General features: G+C 45.2%; 1 protein-coding gene and 1 long non-coding RNA gene across 3 annotated transcripts in view; one reads left to right on the forward strand and one right to left on the reverse strand.

Moving 5' to 3' along the window:
- Positions 1-6,304, reverse strand: part of CD38 (CD38 molecule) — a 37,135-nt gene extending 30,831 nt beyond the window's left edge. Inside the window, exons 1-2 of one of the 2 annotated variants that reach the window (XM_006136966.4) lie at positions 6,170-6,304; positions 293-508 (exon numbers count right to left, since the gene is read on the reverse strand). In XM_006136966.4, the coding sequence (XP_006137028.1) occupies positions 293-465 (173 nt within the window). In that variant the 5' untranslated portion in view covers positions 466-508; positions 6,170-6,304. Of the gene's footprint in view, positions 1-292; positions 526-6,169 lie in introns of those variants that run through there. The other variant, XM_014580533.3, reaches the window with a different exon arrangement.
- LOC106732945 (uncharacterized) lies at positions 613-22,011 on the forward strand. Its single transcript, XR_001369184.3, has 3 exons — positions 613-734; positions 19,309-19,396; positions 21,312-22,011. It is a non-coding gene; the product is annotated as an uncharacterized LOC106732945 (long non-coding RNA).
- Positions 22,012-22,867: the final 856 nt, after the last annotated feature.

Genomic DNA, 22,867 nt, shown 5'->3' on the forward strand with positions numbered 1-22,867 from the left:
TGAAGGAGTTGCACATTTTGTATCTGTGGGCAGAATGTGCCCCCAAATTACTGTTGTTTTATTCTCATTCACTGTGCTGTTTTGTGCACAGCCAGTCTCCTCCAAAAACCATTGACCAGAATGTAGCCAGTTTTGAACCTGCCTTTATATGTTTTGCTCGGAAACACTTGTAGTAAATTATAATTCTCTGGTTTCCTTGTCCAGCAGATAACACAATATATTGTTTCAGTGGAATTAGTGCCAGGTTCTTTGCCATGACACCATATTATACATGCCGGTAATTATTACTCACCTCAGCTCAGGGTTCACCGTTGTGATGTAGTTATAACACCTCCCAAGGATGACTTCTTGCAGATTTTTAGTGGTCCCTCTGCCTTTCCACTCTAGCAGCTGCACACTAGACTCTTTTCTTCCATGTGCCAGTACAGCAGCCAGCACAACAACAATTGTCACTATCAGGACCATGATGCCCACTAAAAGTACTATACGCTGGCGTGTCCTGGAGGACCTGTTTGGAAAGGGCATCGTAAATGAAGTTTGTGAACAGCTGCAGCAACTGCTCTGAAAGTAGCTCTTTTCTAATGTGCCAAACTGCACTTCCCCCCTGCTTCCCTCTGCCTTCAAGTGGAAGCTAACTGCTTGCTCAGCTGACAAATACCAACTAGAAAAACAAGGAACTGCCGGGCTGGAGCACTTCAGACTGGAGCACATCATTTACAGGAACCCAAGGCAAGGTATATGCACATTTGCAATCTTATTAGCAGCATCTGAGAACTTAAAGGGTCTTGCAGTGATAGCATAGTGTCACTGGAATCTCCTTGCCTAAATAGATTAATGGGTCACTTTATGAAAGACTGCCTCTGATAGTAGCCTATCCCTGATGTTTCAGAGGCCATCTCCTTCTTAACCTCTTTCTACAAACTCTCTGCTCCCCGCTATATATACAATACTGGGGGGAAATGAAGTGGAAATTGTTTTGTGCCATGAAGCAGGACTTTTACAAGACTGGCAACTTTTATTCTAGTTACAAAGTGACTGCAGATACTTTTGTTTCTCTTTAGTGTTTAAATCTCTCTCACTCTTGTTAAGCGATTTTGCTTGATTAATATCCTGTGGCAGTGAATTCCACAAGTTAACTGTAGAGTGCCAAACTCTGGGTTTCTTACTTGAGTAAGCTCACAAAGAAGAAGTTTGTCTAGAGACAGAACAAGTAACAATTATGTAAAAATGGTCCACACTTGTCTGTATTTAATTTTGAAAAATAATTTCCTCCATTTTAATTTGTGTCCCTCTTACCCATGTAAGCATGAGTACTTGATTCACCTCTACATTGCCATTGATTGTTCTATATCCTGCAGACGCACTAATATAAACATCAACATTAGCAATGGCTTTTAGACAGTTTTAACCAAATGCAAAAATTGTTTCCATAGTGAGAACAATAGAATTGCAAAGCCCATTTTGTTTCTCTCCCCTATTCTCTACATATAAACTTGGACTGATTGTAAGCTATTTCTAAGCAAAGCCCTGTTAATTTTTAAGCGCTATGGTGATGCTAGAAAAGCTGATAGGTGCAAACTAGTTTCTGTGGTTGACACTAGTTTCTTATTCACAAGCAAACATTTTAAAAAAAAATAATCAATGCAAGATTATTTTTTAGAAATTGCAATGAAAGGTGATTGCATTTTATTACCATGTATATTCATAATTAATTTGATTAATAATCATTTATGTATGCAGCTTAGTTGCTGTCAGTACGAGGATATTAGAGAGACAAGGTTGCTGAGGTATTAACTTTACTAGATATTGGCGCTCGAGAAAACAAGCTTTCTAGCTGTATGAAGCTCTTCTTATCTAGGAAAGGAGCTCCCAAAGTCACAGCAAAAAGCAAGTTGAAGCAGATTGTTTAGCATAAGTAGTTAGCACTATTGTACAGGGGGCCATTCAAGGTACAGTGCTAGGATAAAAAGGAGAGATCTAGTAAGTTAAAATTGTTGTAATAGCCAGTCATAAATCTAGTCTCTCTGTTCAGTCATGATTCTAATAACAGAGTAATGAATTTAAGCATCTTTTGAAAGTGGGGTGCAGGATTCCTTTGAGGATGAGAACTGAGGGTATGTCTACACTACCCCGCTAGTTCGAACTAGGAGGGTAAAGTAGGCATACCGCACTTGCAAATGAAGCCCGGGATTTGAATTTCCCGGGCTTCATTTGCATAAGCCGGGCGCCGCCATTTTTAAATTCCGGTTCGTTCGAACCCCGTGCCGCGCGGCTACACGTGGCACGGACTAGGTAGTTCGGACTAGGCTTCCTAGTCCGAACTACCTAGTCCATGCCGCGTGTAGCCGCGCGGCACGGGGTTCGAACCAGCGGGGTTTTAAAAATGGCGGCTCCCCGCTTATGCAAATGAAGCCCGGGAAATTCAAATCCCGGGCTTCATTTGCAAGTGCGGTATGCCTACATTACCCCGCTAGTTCGAACTAGCGGGGTAGTGTAGACATACCCATAGTTCTTGCGCAAGAAGCCCTGATTTCATACATTAGAACGTCAGTGTTGCACAAGAACTCACGGCCAGTGTAGACAGGCAGCAAGTTTTGAAGATCGCACCAATGTAGACACAGCCAATGTGTACAGGGATGTTAAAAGGGTTAACTGGTTAAATTATAGCACTTAACCATCCTGTGGGGTCCCTCCACCCATCCGACTGGCTCCCCATATGTACTGGCTCCTGCCTACCTCAGCCTACCCCCATCCCTGAGGCAGCAGCACAGGGGGAGAGCAGGGCAGGGAGCTCCATGGAAGCCAGCAGTGCTTACATGTTTACCCAGATATCCACATTTTAACATCCTTACTGTGTACGTAGGCCTGATGCTCACCTCCTGAAGCAAATACTCTTCTCATTTAAGTCAGGGGAGAAGGGTTCATGGAAGGCAGTTGAAGCATTTCAAAGACCTACTAAAAGTGCACCTTAGAAAGGGAAGCATCAACCCAACAAACTGGGAGGACTTGGTGTGGAACAACAAGGTGGTGCTACACCACACACCAAGCCACAACTCACTTTGAGGAGAAAAGACATGCTCATGAGATGCAAAAGCAACAAAGGAGGAAAGAAATGGCACAACACTCTAGCCAATAACTATCAGAGGGGTAGCCCTGTTAGTCTGGATCTGCAAAAGCGACAGGGAGTCCTGTGGCACCTTATATACTAATTGATGTATTGGAACATAAGCTTTCGTGGGCAAAGACCCACTTCGTCAGATGCACATAGTGGAAATTTCCAGAGGCAGGTATTACTATGCAGACCAGAATAAGGTTAAAGATAACAAAGTTAATTCAGTCAAGGAGGGTGAGGCCCATTTCTAGCAGCTGATGTGGAGGTGTGAACACCAAGAGAGGAGAAACTGCTTTTGTACTTGGCCAGTCATTCACAGTCTTTGTTTAATCCTAAACTGATGGTGTCAAATTTGCAGATGAACTGTAGCTCAGCAGTTTCTCTTTGAAGTCCGGTCTTGAAGTTTTTTGCTGCAGGATGACTACCTTTAAATCTGCTACTGTGTGTCCAGGGAGATTAAGTGTTCTCCTACAGGTTTTTGTATATTGCCATCCCTAATATCTGATTTGTGTCCATTTATTCTTTTATGTAGGGACTGTCCAGTTTGGCCGATGTATGTAGCAGAGGGGCATTGCTGGCACATAATGATAGATATGAGGGATGCCCTCATATCTACATCAGTGACACCATCACAGAACCTAACCAGATCAGCCACACCATCGCTGGCTCATTCACCTGCACATCTACCAATATAATATTCGCCATCATGTGTCAGCAATGCCCCTCTGCTATATACATCGGCCAAACTGGACAGTCCCTACGTAAAAGAATAAATGGACACAAATCAGCTGCTTTGCGGCAGCCTTCCTTGCTGCCCCCAGCCTCCGTACTGTGTGGGAGGGGGCAGGCAGCATGATGCCTGTCTACACTGGCCTCTTGCGCAAGAACAGTTGTGCAAGAGGGCTTATTCCTGGACAGGAGCGTCAGAGTATTTGCGCAAGAAGCACTGATTTTATACAGTAGAACGTGAGTGTTCTTGCGCAAGTACTTGCGGCCAGTGTAGACATTGTGCAGAACTGGGAGCATTTCAGAAAATGCTATCACGGAGTGTATGGACTTTAATTTCTTACTAACAGCCTAAATTTAGCCTCTCTCCGGCATTTTTTCCTATGTCTTTGGTTTCTACATGTATCACGACCCCTGCCTCCTTCAGCAGTGCAAATGTCTGTATAGATGACTTATGGTAGATACTGCCTTTGTGCCCATCAGGTGATTTACCATGTGCATTCTCCTGGTTATTACATACCCAATTATCTATTTTCTAATAATCAAATCACCCATTACTGTTATTTCTCTTCCCCTAATCACTGGGGTTCCGCTTCCCACCAGTGGTATTGTCAGTGCAAGAGGAAACCATGGCACTGCCTGAAAGGAGAATCTCAGCCATGAGGGTGGCTGACCCTATGGCTTGGGAAAGCCAGCTCCCCAGCCCTGCCCCTTCTGGCTAAGGCCCTGCCTCTTCTATGTCCACCTCCAAACTAACCACCACGGGCCCCTTCCCAGCTCTCGCTCTTGTCCCCAGCCCACCCCAGGGCTCCAGAGATGAGAGCTAGCGAGTGGCATGGCTCTAGTCTGGACCTCTAACCAGAAATCTCCCTGCCCACCCACAGCCTCTGACACAGCACGGTGCAGCCCCCCTGCCTGCCTGCCCCCCCCAGCCTCTGACACAGCAACAGCAGGCTGGGGGAGGGTCTTGGTGGGACTCCTGTGGAGCATGGGCAGGGCCAAGTGAGGCAGTTTGGGAAGGTATTGCTTTCCCTTGCTATACCACCTGCCACCCATGATCCCAGCTATGGGCCTGTTTCCCTCTGGTCCAGTTTGATGTTCTCCTTCTGTGAGACTGTCCTTCTCCTTAACAGCACAGAGACTGTCAGACTGGGGGAGGGATCACTCTGTTGTGTTAATGAAAGTCTCCTCCATCTACCACTGTTGCTCTATCTCCTCCATTCAGCCACTCTAGCCTCAAGAGCCTGCATTGTGTCTGAGAGCCATAAGCTGCTTGCACCAAACATTCCCCACCTGCCCACAAATCAGGTAGTCACACATGCTACAATTCAGTGCAAGAAACTAGGTAGCCCCACTCTGCTGCTGGATTCCTGCCTTCTGCTTAACTTTTACTCTTGGAAGGTTTGTTGTTGGTGTGGGGGTATTTTTCTGAGGGCACCAGATTTTTTTTCTTTTCTTTCTCTCCCTCCTTTGTTTCCTTTGGAGGGACTTTTCTGGTATCCTTCTGGTACGTAGGTTATATCCCCTCAGCAACCTTCTCTCCTTGCCACTGAACTCTCAGTGCAGCCAAAATCTCCTAACCTTGTTAGCTCTCCCATGTCTACACTGCAGAGCTTTTCCAGGATATTGGAGGTATCCCGGAAAAGCTCTGCCACATCCAAGGAACATGTCTGCTTTTCCGAAAAAAATGTCAGAAAAGTGGACGTGGTTTTTTGCATCCCTGTAAACGTCATTTTATGAGGAAGAAGGGATGTTCTGAAACAGGGCTTTTTCCTGAAATTTTGCCCCATGTAGACAGGCCAAATTTCAGAAAAGCCTCTTTCAGAAGTAAATCAGAAAAAGATACGCAATTTGCATTTCTTTTTCCGATTTATCTTTGTAGTGTAGACATAGCCCCAGTCATGTGCTCTCTTGCTCAGTCATGAAGCTTTCTCTGCTCAAGAACTGAACCTGGAAGGAATGTCTGTCACATTCCCTCTCTAAATTTCCCTGTTTACTACTGCTGGTCACTTCATAGCTGGATTTTTAAACTGCTGTTCTCCTGGAGTTAGCCTGATTCCCTTGTCAAGTTATGGTTCCAGGGATAGCAGGCTAGAGCCTGGCTCATGTAAACTGCGCTAGCTAATGACTTGGCTCAGAACACAGCCCCCAGAACAAACCATCCTGCAAACAAGCAGGCATGCTTCAAGTAAACCAGCACACTTCAAACATTGACAAAGCAGAGAGACAAGGTGAATGAGGTAAAACACCAGGCAATACAATAATGGCTAGCTCAGAACTTTGTCTCTCACCAACAGAAATTGGTCCAATAAAAGATATTAATTAACTCACCTTGTATCCCGGGTCTCAGAATGCTACAGCCACGCTGAAAACAGATGGAGAGCCTCACCCTAGGGATCATGTAGTCTCTCTCTTGACTCCTCCTCCTTTACCTGGAGAAGGCTCTCATAAAACTTCCCTTTGCTGTGCCTGTTCACCAGGGAATATTAGATAATTATGCAGGGCCTAGCACTGTCCTAGGTGCTCTTCAAAACAACTGATAAGACTTCTGCCCCCAAGAGTTTACTTTAGCAGTGATACAGGAGGAATGATAACAAAAAGGGGTGGTGGCAGGGGGTGATGAAGGTATTTCTTAGATCAAAGGTATTCTCTGTTTAAGAATGTGAAGATTCTGTCTTGATTTAATTTCACTTATATTCACCACTTGTTGTAAGTGCATGCTCTGACAGTCCGGGAATTTTATGAGAGTAATGAATAAGGAGTGGAGATAGTGATTTGGCAAGCAGGAGGAAGGGAAGGTATTTCATGGGCAGGAAAAGAATGGAAGGAAGCACAGAAGTGGGAATGGAAGGAAAAAAAGAAGAGGGGGGTGACTGTGACTTTTCTTGTGATTTGCAGATACAAGAATAATTTATGGATACCTAGGTATTCACCACCCACTTTTTAAACAAATGAAATTACTGGGCCAAGTCAAACACAAATGTAGAATGGTGCAGTTGCCAGATCATCCATTTCCTCAGGACTGGGCAAAGGGTGCAAAAGTCCCCCCCAGCATGCTCCTCCACATAAGCATACTCCAGCCAGCCATGGAAAGGCAGAAGCGGTGTGCTGCCCACGCCTCCCTCCCCCATGCTCTGGCAGGCCGTGGGAAGGTTGGGGCTGATTTTCCCTCTTATTGCGGGACCATGAGGGGCATATTCACATCTTTCTCACCCACATTTACAAAAAGAGCACCCCCCACATAAATTCCTGTGTATGGGACTGTTCCTGATAATAAAACTGCTGGGAGGGAGGGACCAATGAGGGCTGGTAGGAACAAAAGCAAACAACTGCAATAGCTGCGCCCATGAGGAAGCAAGGAGCTGAGACCCAGCTAGAGTTACCCCCCTTCCAGCATCCAGGATCCAGAATTGTACAGGGAAGAGCCTCAGTCACTGTGGGTAAAAGGCCATGCAATATCCACCCTCCATCCTGTGAGCTCAAGGAAGAGAGAAACCATTGGGAGGCCTCATCCAGAAACTCAGCCAGGAGGGGCAGCCAAGGCATGGACTGGGTATGTCATCTGTGCCCAACTGTTTTCTTTCCCCTTTTCTTTCAACTCACTCCTGCCCCCTTCCCCCGAAGCATCACTTCACCTGCCTTCCATGCATCATTTCTTTCTTCCTCTTGTCCCTACTTTCTCTCTGTTTAGCTTCTCCCCTCCCAATAAAACCCCACTGAACTTGTAAAAGTTAAATAAAAAGAAAACAATGAAAAATTTGGCATGAAAAATTGAGTTTGCCAACCACCACATAGTTCCTTCACTTGATTGCTGTTTCCCTTCCCCCATTCCATTGTTTCTCTTATCTGCATAGGCTGTGCCTACACTGCAAACATGTCAATACAAATGAGATCAGCATATGACCATGGCAGTGTAACCCCTCCTGTTGGCTAGCCCAGTGTGAGGTTATTCAGCATAGGGAAGCTTGTGACTTCTTACACCACTGTGGTGGGAGGGCTAGTCCTGAGACTGCTTGGTGTGCTCTGTGTTGTGTATGTGTGAGTGCACCTCAGACCAGACCCACTCCGACAAATCACCAGGAACAGGCTTTATTCTGTAAAAAACATAGAACAGGAAAACAGTTCAGTAGCCCCCTTCTCTCAGCATGCAGCCTGTGTGCTGCTTCTAGCACAGTCCTTGCTGAGACCCTGCTGGGGGCAGAGGGCACATCATGGCAGGAACCAGGAAGTTCTCCCAACATGCCGCAGTTTGTAGTCCACAACTTGTAGTTCCCAGGGCTACTGCTGAAACACACTGGACTTTGGGCTACAGCGGTTAATATGTCACTTGTGTGCATGCATACTTGATTCCTTGTGTCAGTGAGTATGTGTACTCACTAAGAGTTCTTGTATTAATGCAGCAGGCAGTCCATGATTGTGCGACTTGTTATCATCCAGTGTACATCAAGAGCCGAAATGAGTTGTGTGGGGTGACTGGGAATGTGAGGTTCAGCATCTCACAAGGTCCCATGTAACTTTTGCACCTTTTTTCAAAATCCCACAAAGCTGCGGGATCCTCCTTGTCATCCATCATCTCTGCCAAGCCTGCATAGCTCTGTGCTATTGTCATAAGTGTTGCAAGCACAGAGCACACAGGCCTTGAATATTGGCAGAATAAGAACTGAATGAGTGGGGAACATGATCCTTTGAGAAGAGATCACTGTGGAACAGAGTGAGAACCAAATAAAAGTTGTTGGTGGCATTCATGGCATAATTGCAGCTGGGAACACCTTTTCTGGGCCTGATAAATCAGCCCTGGCTGAGGGAATAGCATTGAAATGCAAGTTTGGCCTGATGAACAGTGGCTGCAGAATTTTTGGATGTGCAAAATCTGGATCTGTGTGCTAAACTTACGAGAGCAGGGGCACCATAATGAAAGCTGCATTGACAGCAGAGAAGTGAGTGGAGATCCACTATGGGTGACGTGTGTGAGGGGGAATGAAAGATCATGTGCACCCCAAAATGGCATGGGGGGAGCAGCAACGGGACAGCAGACAGTAGGCAGTGTCCCAGGCCCTGAACTTTGGGAGGTCAGAGTGGCCTGGCACAGGACACAGGGGTCGTCTCCCCACCACTCCCTGTGCTCAGTGGGGATGGCAGGAAGGGGAATGGCCTGGTCCCAGCCCACTCCATGCCCCCAGCTCCCAGCCACATCGCTGCACTTGCTACTGCTGGTGAGTGCAGGGGGTGATTCCACTCTTCCAACAAACCCCCTCCTCTGAGTGACACGGCCTGAGGGATTAGTGGGGGGCCTGGCACCGACAGTGGGCATTGGCTACGCACCGCTAGTGTGAAGCAGAGCCAGGGGAGCAGACAAGGCCGGAGGGCCAGATTGCTTCACTTCCCGTCACCACTGGTGGGCACGGGGAGGGGTGGCCCCTGCTGCCAGCACCAGGCCCTCCACTAACACCCCAGGCTGCATTACTCATGGGGGTACTTGAAGAAATAGGTAGAGTGTGGGGGGAGCAGGGATGAGAAGAGGCAGGAAGGGGTGGAGCAGGGGTGGGGTTTGGGGAATGGAAGGAGTAGGGGTGGGATAAAGTGAGAAGAGGGACCTGAGGTGAAGTGGGGGCAGGAAAAGGTGGCATGGGGAGAAGTCACATGGGGAACAGTCATATGGCCAGAACCTTACCCCCCTCTCCTTAATGCCTCTTCCCAGCAGTTGCCACTGAAATCCGGTATGGAGCCCATTGTGATGTTAGCTTGCAGGACCATCTTAGCTTGCAGGACCATAGTTAGCTATGCATGTGCAGGACATAATGGACTGATCTGCAGCAAAAGGGTATGGCACACATATCCCTATTGTGGCACCAGAACATCTTACCACTTTTCTGTAAGGGCTATTTTTCTATGTTTATGCAAGCATTGGTAGATCAGCAGGGATGTGTCACTGACACCAACGTGAGCTGGTTAGGGAAGGTGCATGGCACATCTTTAAATACAGTTTGAAAGCTTGTCTCTTTTATCAGTAGAAGTTGATCAAATAGGAGTTATTCCTCAGATGTCTTGTCGTCCCTGTGTTTTCATATGGGTTGCCGTGTTAGTCTGTCACTTTAAAAACAATTAGTAGTCCTGTGGCACTTAAAGCCATCTGATGAGGTGGGTTTTACCCATGAAAGGTCATGAGCCTATATATTTTGGTCAGTCTCTAAGGGTATGTCTATACTACAGTGTTATTTCAAAATATCTTATTTTGAAATACTTATTTCGAAATAGCTTATTTCAAAATAACGCAGCTACACACTGAGAGGACTCTGAATCGCATTTAAGACTGGCCGGAACCAGTTCTAGCAGGGCACCAGGTCAGGACTTACTGTGTGGGGCTGATGCCTGAGGCTATGTGAGGTCTGTGCTTAAAGGGACCTACCCCCGCCCCGGACAGCCAGTTCTCAGGTTTCCCTGCTTGCTTGCCTACCTCGAGGAGGGACAGCAAAGCATTTTGTCTCTGCGTGCTCTGGTTGCCCTCACTCGGGACACCACAGCACTCTGCAACATGGAGCCAGAGCTGCCCCTGGACACTCTGGTGCTTCTCTTGGATGTGTTGCTGTGAGCCTGGCTGCACTTTCTGCAGGCTGCCATCCGGGAGGTCCATCGGGAGGCTGTCAGTATTCAGGAGGCCCTGCGGGAGAGCTTCTACCCTGAGGAGCACTAAGAGCCTCCCTGGTCTGCACCACTGGGGGCTTGTGCCTCATTCCTCCTTCATGTCCTTCCACTTACCCCTCCCTAACCCCCCTTCCTGATGTCAAATAAAATACATGTATTTTCATGAACACAAACTCTCTTTATTTAACAAAACTGGGGGGAGGGAATGAAACTCTGGTGAGACTGGGGAAAGGAGGTGGGAGAGGGGAGAAGAGAGAGTTGGAGAGGGGAAGGGGAAACCTGGGAGGAGGGAGCTGGAAGTGGGAAGAAAGGGGAGGGGAAGCTCAAGGCTCAGGGTTGGGGGTCTCACCGGACCAACTTGATTGTCATGCAAACCTGCTGTGGTAGCCAGGTTGGCAGCTCTCCTGCCATAGACGGTCGTGTTCCTCCATCTAGTGTGGAGATCATGGATGTTGGGGGCATCCGCCCTCAAACCTGAATAAGGTCCATGATCTCCGCCCTGGACAAGGAAGGCGCCCACCTTCTCTGGGCCCTGGCAGACTCCTGGGAGCTGGCAGACTGCTCCTTGGGAGCGGTGGAGGGCTGGCTGCCAGTGGCTTGCTGGCTCATGCTTTGGGGCCACTGAGTCGGGGCAGTGACTGCTGGCTCTGGGCTGGTAGGCTTGGCGCTGGCACAGGCACTGTGGCCAGAGTCTACCCCTTTAAGGGCTCCGGGGAGGGGGCAAGGGAGAGAAGTGTTCTTGGTTGAGGCTGGAGTGGCCACCAGGGCACCCTGGGAAGGCTGGAGGCCCCCTATTTCGAAATGTGTCTAGACAGCACTTATTTCGAAATAGTTATTTTGAATTTGGCGTTATTCCTCATAGAATGAGGTTTACCAAATTCAAAATAAGCGCTCCGCTGTGTAGACGCTAGGAAAGTTATTTCGAAATAAGGGCTGTTATTTTGAAATAACTTTGCTGTGTAGACATACCCTAAGGGGCCACAGGACTAAACACTGTGTTTTCGTAGGCATTTTTAAAGGTCATTTTGTACGAGTATCTGTTCTGAACATCAGATTAGACAAGTATGTGCACAGACACTGGTATCTGTGTGTAGGCAGCAGCTGAACACAGAATGCCTGTGTGCACACTGGACTCTGAGCATCTCTTACTGTGGTTTCAGAACTATTTGTGGATTTTGGGTGCACTTTTTGAAAAGCTTTTGCCCAGTTATGTAATGTATCACTCTTGTTCTTTGTTATATGCAGGTAAGCTTCCTGCACTTTCCATAGACATTGCAGTGCTGTAGTGCTCTTTATTTTATATACAGGCATTGTTATGACAAATATAAAAATGCATTTGCTGATAGTTTTCCAGATTTGTGTTTACCTCAACTACCCACCCGGAGAAATAAAAAAGCAAATTGAAAGAGCCAGACGAATACCTAGAAACCATCTACTTCAAGACAGACCCAAGAAAACCAACAATAGAACACCACTTGTCATCACCTACAGCCCCCAACTTAAACCTGTCCAACACATTATCAATAAACTACAGACTATACTGGAACAGGATACTAAACTCCAAGAGGCTCTGGGAGACAGACCCATAGTCTCATATAGACAAGCACCTAATCTCAAGATGATTCTTACCGACAACCACAGGACATACCACACTAATATCAAGCCTGGTACCTTCCCTTGCAACAAACCCCGTTGCCAGCTTTGTCCACATATTCACTCTGCTGATACCATTATTGGACCTAACCAAGTGAGTTATAAGATCAAGAATATATATTCCTGCGCATCCAGAAATATAATTTATGCTATCATGTGCAGAAAGTGTCCGTCTGCTTTGTACATTGGACAAACGTCTCAGACACTTCGGCAAAGGATCAATGCCCACAAAACAGATATTAGACAGGATCACAAAGAAAAAACAGTTTCTTGCCATTTCAATCAGAAAGGACACTGCCTCAATGACTTAATTACCTGCATCCTGCTTCAGAAGCCTTTTAAATCTGCACTTGAAAGGGAATCCTCTGAACTGTCATTCATGCTAAAATTTGACACTCTACGCGTGAGTCTCAACAAAGACTCTGGCTATCTTACCCATTATAAAGATAGCTTCCCCAATTATCACCTCTAATACCATTAGCTCACAGACATTTACCTCCCCCCCCCCCCCGCATCCCCCTTCTGTTCTGAAATGTGATTTGTCCTTTTCTTATGTGTTCATTTTTTTAATTGTATCCTTTGGTATATATGGTTGTGACTATTTTATCTGGAGAAGTGGGTCTGGCCCACGAAAGCTCATCATCTAATAAACCATCTTGTTAGTCTTTAAAGTGCTACATAGTCCTGTATTTTGTTTCAGCTACACCAGACTAACACGGCTACATCTCTATCACTAACTTATTTCCATGTTTACATACCTATTCATCTTTGGAACCCAGGCCAGAATCCCCAGTTCCAGTGAGAGAGAGGTGCCACCATACAGGCTGACTGAGGTTATAGTAGAATAGTATATTTTTGGTTTCAGTTATTGAATTGGTCTCTGATAATTCTCATCTTTCTGGTCTCATTGTCATGACCTGCTCAGAATGGGCACAAACACCTGGGTCTGAACTCCTTTGTCTGTGTCTTACATCAGTTGAAAGGCGCATTGTGTTCTGCTTCAGGTTACATAAGCACAATGCTGATTGAACAAATAATAAACCCAGTACTCTATTATTTTAATAATACTATATATTAGCCTCTTCATGATTTTTCTTTACAATCCTCATTTAAATAAAAATTAAATCTAAAAGAGAAATTTTCTAATTCCCACTAACAGGTTGCCAAATATTGCAATGCTAAAGCAAAATGCTTTGTGTTAATAAAAGCATTTACAATAAGGTTATGCTGTTATCTCTGTTTACTTGACACACAAGACTTCTTGTGAAGTAAAACATATAAAATGTTTGTAGACTAACCGAACAATTGGGTTTAACAGCCTTGTCCACTAATCTGGCATTGCAAAGTTTCATCACTTTATGCTTTTGTCATGTAACTTATTTTGTTTTTCATTTTTGAAAACCATCCGTAAGCATTTACCTTTTCACTTGATTGCACATAGAAGCTGGTTGGATAATTGTAAATCTGGTCTATCTTTTTTAGCATGATTTGAATACTAAGTAAGGTACACTGTTGTTATTGGCAACAAACAAGACAAAACCAGTATTTGTTAAATCATATGCCAGGAATAGAAACCAACTTTGCTTCCTCTGCAGCTGATGTTCTTGAAATTGTGCCTTTATCTTAGAAACTTGATTTTAGCTTTTATTGTGTTCTCTGGAGAGTAACTTATTTTGTGTCTGATTTATATCTAGTTAACTATTTACAAAACAATAGTGGCTGCTCTAACAGTTCCGGTTTTGTTAATGTTGCCATTATAACTTTCTGTTTTTGAGTTGCACTCAATTTCCTTAATGGTTACATTTCAGATCTTTTTGGGGGGGAGGAGCTTGTCTATGTTTTATTGAGGGATGTTTGTACAAAATCAGTTCAGTTCAGCAGCAGTTTTGGATTGGGGAGGAGGAAGAGGCATAGAGTTTTCCATTCAAAAAAATCTAGGACAGTGCTACAACTGAAAGAATGAGAAGTATTGAATTATATAACTTCATATAGAGTGGGGGGCAGGGGCGTGGAGGAGAGGAGGGTAATAAAAGCAAGGTGATCTTCTGGGCCACCAACATCCCTAGGCAGGCTCACTGCCTGCCGTGCCCGACACATTGCTCAAAGCGGCTGGCTGCTGGGGCTATGCCTGATTATGTGCCACGTGACCCATGGGGGGTATCTCCGCAATCTACCCTTGCACTCAGCACAATCTCTAAGCTCCCTTTGGCCAGTTTCCAGTCAATGGAAGCTGCTTAAACCGTGCTACCGCCCTCCCACTCCCAGCAATGCATTGCACAGAGATGCACATGGCCCTGGCAGTTGGATGTTTTGAGCAGCTTGCCGGGTGCAGCAGGAAGGGAGCCTGCCCAAGGGTCCTGCTGGGCTGTTAGCCAGGAGCCACCTAGGGTAAGCACCTTCAAGCTAGAGCATCCACCTGGCACCCCATTCCCTCTGGCCCTCCCTGCCCACCTGCCACAGGTCACAACTCTCTCCCAGAATCTGCATGCACTCCTACACCCCTCCCCCAGGTCAGAATCCTCTCCTGCACCTACCGCTCCTGGAGCCTGCACTCCCTCCTAAAACCAATCCCCTGACCTAGGTCACAACCTCCTCCTGCACCCACACCCCCTCACAGACCCCACACTCCCTCCTGCACCCCAGGCCCCTACCTCTAGCTCCCTTCTGCACCCAGCCTCCATCCCAGACCCTGCACCTCCTCCATTAACATAAAATAGTGAGGTGTTTGACCACTTAACAAATTCCTGGTCCCCCATTAAAAAATTATTTCCCATCCCTGATATACCCATGGAAGAGATGCCTTGGAATGTTTTGGTAAAAACAAGTCTTTGATTTGACAAATTTATGAACCTATTAAAATAATTATGGTGCCAACATTTGTGCGTTTAACTATAAGTTCCACAATCTCTGTGCTTTGCTTAAATCTCCAGCTCCTGGAATTGTATTACACACACATCTTGGCTTTCACTGGGGAAAAAATCATGTTTTCATAAGTTATTCCTGACTGATAATGCAGAAAGTGAGAGGAGAATAAGACCTCATGTTTGAATATAGAATGTGTTCTCTAATCAAAATATAAGGCACTGATTCCCAGCCTTTGGTGCACATACCATTACACAATGATGACAATTTCATGCAGACTACTCCAAGTCCCAGTATTGAAACAGAATTGTTAGAATGCGGGTTAGGATGTGCTTCAGTGGTAAGGCATGACCCTGTGTAGCTTAAGTCTTAGGCTATGTCTATGCTATAGTATTATAGCAGCATCTAATAGCTATGCACTGTAAGCTCATAGTGTAGACACAGACTATGGTGATGGAAGGGGGCTTTCCATTGCTGCAGGAACTCCACCTTCCTGAGTGACAGCATCTACACTTCAGCCTTATGTCAGTATGGCCTTATGTCAGCACAGCACCATAGCTATGTTGACCTAAAGTTTGCCTTAGTCTGGCAAACTATGTTCAAAAAGCTGCAATTGCCAGATGTCACAGATATAATTACATTGTAAAATGGTAGCACAAACTCATTATTTGCACTTCCCACAGTATAAACCATAATATTTGCTGGGAGGATATTTACACGTTTTTCCCATTCATCCTGGTTCCTTTTGAGAAGCTTGACCTTGAATATGAAAGATGTACATCCTAATTAGTACCCTGCTAGTGTGTTAGACTGAGGAGGTGGTTATGGAATGTAGACAAGCAAGAAGCCTGCCTTTTTTCAGTAAAATACTGGCTATTTTGATTGCAGTATGCTACCCTTGTCTGTGCATTCTGCTACATTGTGGGTAAAGTGTGAAAAGAACTAAGACAAACAATGCTATTTTCCTCTTGTGGTGGCACTGACCTTTTTATTGTCCTGGATACATTCTTAAGATGGGGGAGAAGAGAACCTAACCTAACTTCTTACTTTAGCAGTGCTATGTGGGTGAACACATGGTTGAGAAAAGTGAGTTGGGTAAAGTTTATTAATAGAGCAATGTTTCTATTGTGTAAATAAATGTCAGCCATGCATGTTCTGGGGCTCTGGCTCTGATTTCAGTATTGTTAATTTTATACATTGGCTTCAAGGGAGCGACTCCTAATTTACACTGATTCTTCTGAGAGCAGACTCTGCTCCTAGGGTTTTTTACATTCACAGTGGTTTTTGAATGTGCAGTTATTTAGGGAAGAAAATATTTTAAAATAAAAAAAAGCATTGTGTCACTTACAAGAGTGATGCATTTTTGCACTGTATATAGTACTATTACTGCACTGGTTAGTCTTCAAAGAATGCTTGGATGATCTTCTTACAGTAAAAAAAACCGTGGAAAAATCAGACATTTTTAAGGCAAAAATGTTTATTAGACGAAGTTTGTAGGGAGGAAAATGCAAAACAATAGGGCTTAGAATGATGTATTACAGTCATTGCAGTACTATTAATCCAAGTTATCTTCTAGTCTATTGTCCATTTTTTTCTGTGTATCCTTTTACCAGCTTGCGAAAGGAAAGGCCACTGCCTTCATGGGCCCAAGTGGTGGAATGCATTTAGAATGTTGTAGAGATCCAATGCTATGCTGCTATGTTTCAAATCCCTGATATCAGTAACCAGCCTGCAAGCAGAATGATTTCCACCCTGATTACCACCAATTTCATTAATCCTTAGAGGGTGACTTTCACAACTCTTCTGATCCTGGGCCTCCCCTAAATCTACCCACACCACACTCTTAAATACCAGACACTTGGACTTTTCCTTTCTGGTTTGTCACTTCTGAAGGAGAGAAACCTGCTCCCCAGTTCTCAGTTTACTTTGGGCAAACATTCCACAGAGTTTGCACAACAGGGACATGCTTGAGATAAAAATAAACAAAGGGTTTCTTTAATAGAACAGATGAAATTGTAAGGGAAGTCAAACACATCCAGGTAACACAGAAAGTAAACATCAAGATACAACCTCAGGTTTTGCACTTGAACATTACATGTAAATTCCTTTTCTAATACAGTAAAACTCCAGTGGTTCGGCATCCAGTGGTACAGCACTCCTGATGGTCCAGCACCATCAGGAACCTAGAAGTGCTCCGGGCAGCCAGACAATTGGAGCTGCTCTTCCCCCGGCTTCCCCGATTCAGCCGCTGCTGAAACTGACCAGTGGCTGACTCAGGGAAGCCGGGAGCAGAGCAGCTGGGGTGCTGCCGGATTGATCCCGTAGCGCCACCCCTCAGCGCTGCGGGACCAACCCAGCAGCACCCCAGCTGCTTTGCCTCAGACTTCCCCGAGTCAGCCTCTGCTGAAACTAACCAGCGGCTGACTCCGGGAAGCCCGGGGCAGAGCACCCCAGCTGCTCTGCCCCGGGCTTCCCTGAGTCAGCCGCTGGTCAGTTTCAGCAGCGGCTGACTTGGGGATGCCTGGGGCAGAGCAGCTGGGGTGCTGCTGGGTTGGTCCCTCAGTACCGAGGGACGCATCCCCCCCACTCCACCCCAGGCCCTTCATAGCCCCCCCTTCCGATGGTCTGGTATAGTTGATAATCCGGCACCCCCTGGGTCCTAAAGGTGCCAGATTATCAGAAGTTTACTGTACTGCCTTTGTTAGGTTTCCCAATGTGCCCCCTTGTCTTTTTTTCTCTTTGTCTTACTGTGGTGATTCATGATGGAGGGAAATTCCCTTTTTTCATAGGCCTTGTCTATATTACCAATTGTTGCACTCAAAACTGCCTTTTGGCGACAAAACAGTGAGACTTTTGTCAGGAAAAACGATCAGTTTTGGTGACCAAAAACTCCCACCCCTTGAAAGGCTTCTTTCTTTTCCCCTCCTTTTATTGTTGACAAAAGCCCTTATTCCTTTGACAGAACGGGCTTCTGCCAGTATCCTACAATGCCAACTCTGCTAGCTCTGTTTAGTGTTTTGAGCTCTGCTGCTCTGTAGACATGTGTCCCTCCCCTTTCAAAGCTTTGAGAAGTATCTGACAGTTGGTGTGCTGGTCTTTTTGGGGAACAAAGAGCAAAACACTGGACTATACCTGTTCTGCCCTGAAGTAGGAACACAGTAGCAGCCAGACTGCTATGTAGAGGGGAGGGGAAGAGGCTGTTGTGATACTTTGACTTTCCTCAACATGGAAAGCTCACAGAGCTACTCATGATGCTGCACCTTGGAACTGAGGAGGTAATGAGAAAAACTTAGAGGGAATCCCAAGATGTTGAAAAATCTGTTCTACCTTCCCACAACACTGCAGTGTGGGATACTTACCCATAGTTCATTATTCACACTGTTGATGATGTTGCTCCCAAAGTGGACATGATTGGTCAAATTAGAGGGAGCAAGCATGAACACCCTTTAGCAATTTTTGTTTTGTCAACTTTTAGATGTTGACATAACTTTTGTCAACAAAAACGTGGCAGTATTTACAAGGCCTTAGTTTTCCATGACAGTGGTTTTCTTCATGGGTTTTCAAGTTGTTTGTGTTCTTGAATGCAAAGTACTCACAGCTAGTCTCCTTTCAGAGTGGTGGGCTGTCCTTCCCTACCTGGCTAACCACCTTCCTGTTGTGAGCTGGAGCTGAATGTTGCAGCATGAATTCTGAGCATAGTTTTATATTTATACAAATAAATAAATATGTACAGATTGTAGTTATACATCTCATAATCACCATCAGGTTCAGAACATTACAAGCTTTCATAAATGACCATACTTGACTCTGCAAATCATCAGTTTCTCCCTGGGGTGTCTGCACCCTGACTTTCACAGCCACTGACCTTTTGCTAAATTATTTTAGAGTGAGTTTGGCCTGTATAGGGTTCCCCTAGTTTCAGAGTTGGTGATCCTCTCTAGATGAAGAAACGTTTTGTTTTGTTTTGTTTTGTTTTTTGCTGCTCCTCAAGACTTCTTATGAACAGATAGAATCTTGTAGCTATAAACACACCAGAAATTACCAACTGTGAAATGGTGAGAAGTGAACTTTAGTAAGAAAGGACATTGTAGAATTTTAAAATACACCCAATTTAATGGGATGGATTAATCTGTCTTGCTGATGAATGATTATTTCTATAAGGTTGTGATAGGGAAACAGAATCCTGAGTTATTTTCAAGCAACAATTTATTGCCACCATTTAAATGGAAACCTGACTCACAGAAATGCAAGGATGAAAATAAGATGAAAAGTTATAGGTCTTTCTTAACTAAGAGTTGTGTTTTCCTTTTCAGAAAGATCCACACTCTGTTGAGTTCCTGCCTAGAAAAGTCAGTGATCCCATCACTGGAGAGGTTTCTTGATTTATCTGGAAATGGCTCAGTGAGTGTTGATGAAACAATACATCTTGAATAAAGCAGTTCCTTTTGGAAGTACTCTTCCACAATGTGTATCATCCGGACTCCTGCCTCTGGACTAGAATCCTCTCTGATATTAACTGTTATATTTGTCAGTAGGTTGCTGAGAAATGTATCTCTTTTTTTCCCATGAAGTCTGAAGCAAGAGAAAATGGCTCCAATTTTCCTTTTTGGGCTTGGGAAAGCCAATTTGCAAGTTTTCCCATGCATCTAACTTGCCTTACAGGGAAGTTCATATTCAGTCTCTGCAAATAAAGAGTTAAGCATATATAGATGTCCAAAGTTGTCAGCAATGTAAGCTAAACTTGGGGAGCAGGAGGAGGACCAGAATCTGGGCATGTCTTTAGAGACAATAGGCCAAATCCATCCTGTTGCACATGTGTACATCTCTAGGGAGCCTAGGTTAGACCACAACCAGCCAACGTGTTGTAGAATACAATTTGCCTTGTTTCCACTGAGGCTTTAAAGCATTTGAGTTAAAATGTATTTGTATATTTTAATATATCCAGCATTAATGTTTGGTAGAACACTCTGTACAGCTAGATAGTGATATCTAATTGTATGTATAATAAAAACTGTACAAAAGATCAAAACTGTTTTTCCATCCCTTCCATTGTTAGCATTTCATTTATAAAACCAAAAAAATATAGACTGGCATCCATGGACACATCCCTGCTAACCACCTGCAGGGAGACAGCAGCCCTGAGCATTTCCATTCTTTTGGACTTTTGGAGCATAATGATCTCGCTGCTTTGACTAACGTCTCTACGGAACAGCTAGTGAGTCTTTGAATGAGCCAGAGCTTTTTGGGAGACACATCACGAATGCACAAAAAGACCTGTCTCAAAGTACTCTGGTGCGGCTTTTATCTCAGGTTTTCTGAAGTTCTCCCACCAACCGCCTCCAAAACGTTCCAAAACGATTCCAGCTTCTCCAGACGTAAATATTTCTGAAGAAAATAAGAGAATTTTCTCAAAGGGGAAGAACAACATACTGTAGTGTAGCAGGCTTCCTAGACTATGTCTAGACAAAAAGATAAAGTGGAAAAAGAAATGCAATTTGTGCGATACAAATTGCGTATCTTTTTCTGATTTACTTACAAAAGAGTATTTTCCAAAAGTTGGCCCGTCTACACGGGGACAAATTTTGGGGAAAAAAAACCCTCTTTCGGAACATCCCTTCTTCCTCATAAAAGAAGGTTTACAGGGATGCCGACAAAACACATCCACTTTTCCAACCTTTTTTTTGAAAAAGCAGACGTGTTTCTTGGATGCAGCAGAGCTTTTATGGGATGTTTCCAGTATCCCAGAAAAGCTCTGCAGTCTAGATGTATCCTTAACAAGGGGAAGTTCCTGTTCACTAATCAGGTTGCTTTGTGGCTCTAGCAATGCAAAGAAGCCTAAAAGCCGGCAGCGGAGGTTCTGTGGTGATTCTCCCTGGCATAGGGGTTGTGGCCCAAGAGGCGGGGAATTGTGTGTAGTGATGCAGTGATATACGCTGGCAATCTTTGGTTGGGGAGATGCTGCAGATGGATCTAGTTTGGAATAGATCTGACACTGCTCTAAATCAGGCTGGGGATCAAACTGGTTCTCAGCCTATTTACCACATATGTCTTGTGTGGGCCGCATCCAATACTACCTCAATGGCCCTGAAATGTCACATGGGCCGCAGCTCTGTGCTAATTAGGTTACAAATGGCCTGTGGACTGAATTTTCAAAACCACTGAACCTAGCTCTAAGGATCAAGAAAATGCAAAGACGGCTTACAAGTACCTTCCCTGTCATCTTAGCTCTTCTGAACATAATGACATACTTAAACATCAGCTACAAGCAGTGGGCAGCCTGTTAACTTGTCTGCTTTGTTTCATCTCTTCCACCTAGGACTCAGCAGAAGCAGAACAGTGGAATACAGGACTGGGATCTTCTCATACATCTTTACTTCAACAGAAAATCCGAGGTCAGAAGCGGAGAAACTAAAGTTAGATGGGAAGTGTCTTTTATTTTCAGCAGGCTTTGTGTTTGTCCCTCAGGAACAGAATTTCATCATCAGTTGCTGATCTAGAGCCTTCGTACTGCTTATATTGTTGGTAGGTTGTTCAATGTTGTTTTTTATGGGAAGATATTGTTCACATTTTGCTGTGCAGTGCTCTCATGGTACTTCATGTCTGCAATAATACTTTGAAATACTTCTCCTGACAGAGGTGACCCTCCTTCCCCACTCAGCCCAGGAAAACCTCCCTTCCCCACTTGTCCTGTCCTTCCCCGCCTTTGCTCCACCCTCTCCCCACCTTTGTGCGACGTGGCCTGGGGGACTAACAAGGTTGGGAGAGGGGCAGTGCCAGCAGCAGGGGGGTGGGCCCTCGCACTCACTGGCAGCGGAGAGGTAAATGAAGCAATGCAGCCCCAGCTCGCTCTGCTCCTCTAGCTGCATCACTTCATTACTGATGGTGAATGCGGGGTGCTCCCTCCCCCAAGCAACATGGCCAGTAAGTGTGGGTGCCCCACCACTGCTGGTGAGTGCAAGCAGACTGGACCCCTGCTGCGGGTGCCAGGCCTCCCTGTTAGGGTATGTCTACACTACCCTCCTAGTTCGAACTAGCGGGGTAATGTAGGTATACCACACTTGCAAATGAAGCCCGGGATTTGAATTTCCCGGGCTTCATTTGCATAAGCGGGGCTCCGCCATTTTTAAATCCCCGCTTGTTCGAACCCTGTGCCGCGCGGCTACATGCGGCACGAACTAGGTAGTTTGAACTAGGCTTCCTAGTTCGAACTACCGTTACTCCTCATTCCAAGAGGAGTAATGGTAGTTCGAACTAGGAAACCTAGTTCGAACTACCTAGTTCGTGCCGCGTGTAGCCGCGCGGCACAGGGTTCGAACAAGCGGGGATTTAAAAATGGCAGAGCCCCGCTTATGCAAATGAAGCCCGGGAAATTCAAATCCCGGGCTTCATTTGCAAGTGCGGTATGCCTACATTACCCCGCTAGTTTGAACTAGCGGGGTAGTGTAGACATACCCTTAGTTTCCCCAGAATATTCTTGCTGCTCTCTTGCCCACGATGCTTGGAGGCACATACCCCCTCAAGCACCTCCTACACAATGCCTCTGCCAATAATGGAGATTTATTCCAGTGCTTAATGACCCTGACAGGAAGCTTTTCCTAATGTCTAACCTAAGCTTCCCTTGCTGCAATTAAAGTGATTCTTGGCCTTTCCTCAGAAGTTAAGGAGAATGATTTTTTCCCTCCTACTTCTGATATCCTATTATGTATTTGGAAAATGTTATCATATGTTCTCTGAGATGTCTCTTTTCCAGACTAAACAAACCCAGTTTTTTCTATCTTTCCTCTTAGGTCATGTTTTCTAGACCTTTAATCCTTTTCATTGCTCTTCTCTGGGCTTTCTCCTCTTTGTCTATATCTTTCCTAAAATGTGATG

Source organism: Pelodiscus sinensis, chromosome 5 (genome assembly GCF_049634645.1).
Source record: "Pelodiscus sinensis isolate JC-2024 chromosome 5, ASM4963464v1, whole genome shotgun sequence".
NCBI classification, from domain to species: Eukaryota; Metazoa; Chordata; order Testudines; family Trionychidae; genus Pelodiscus; species Pelodiscus sinensis.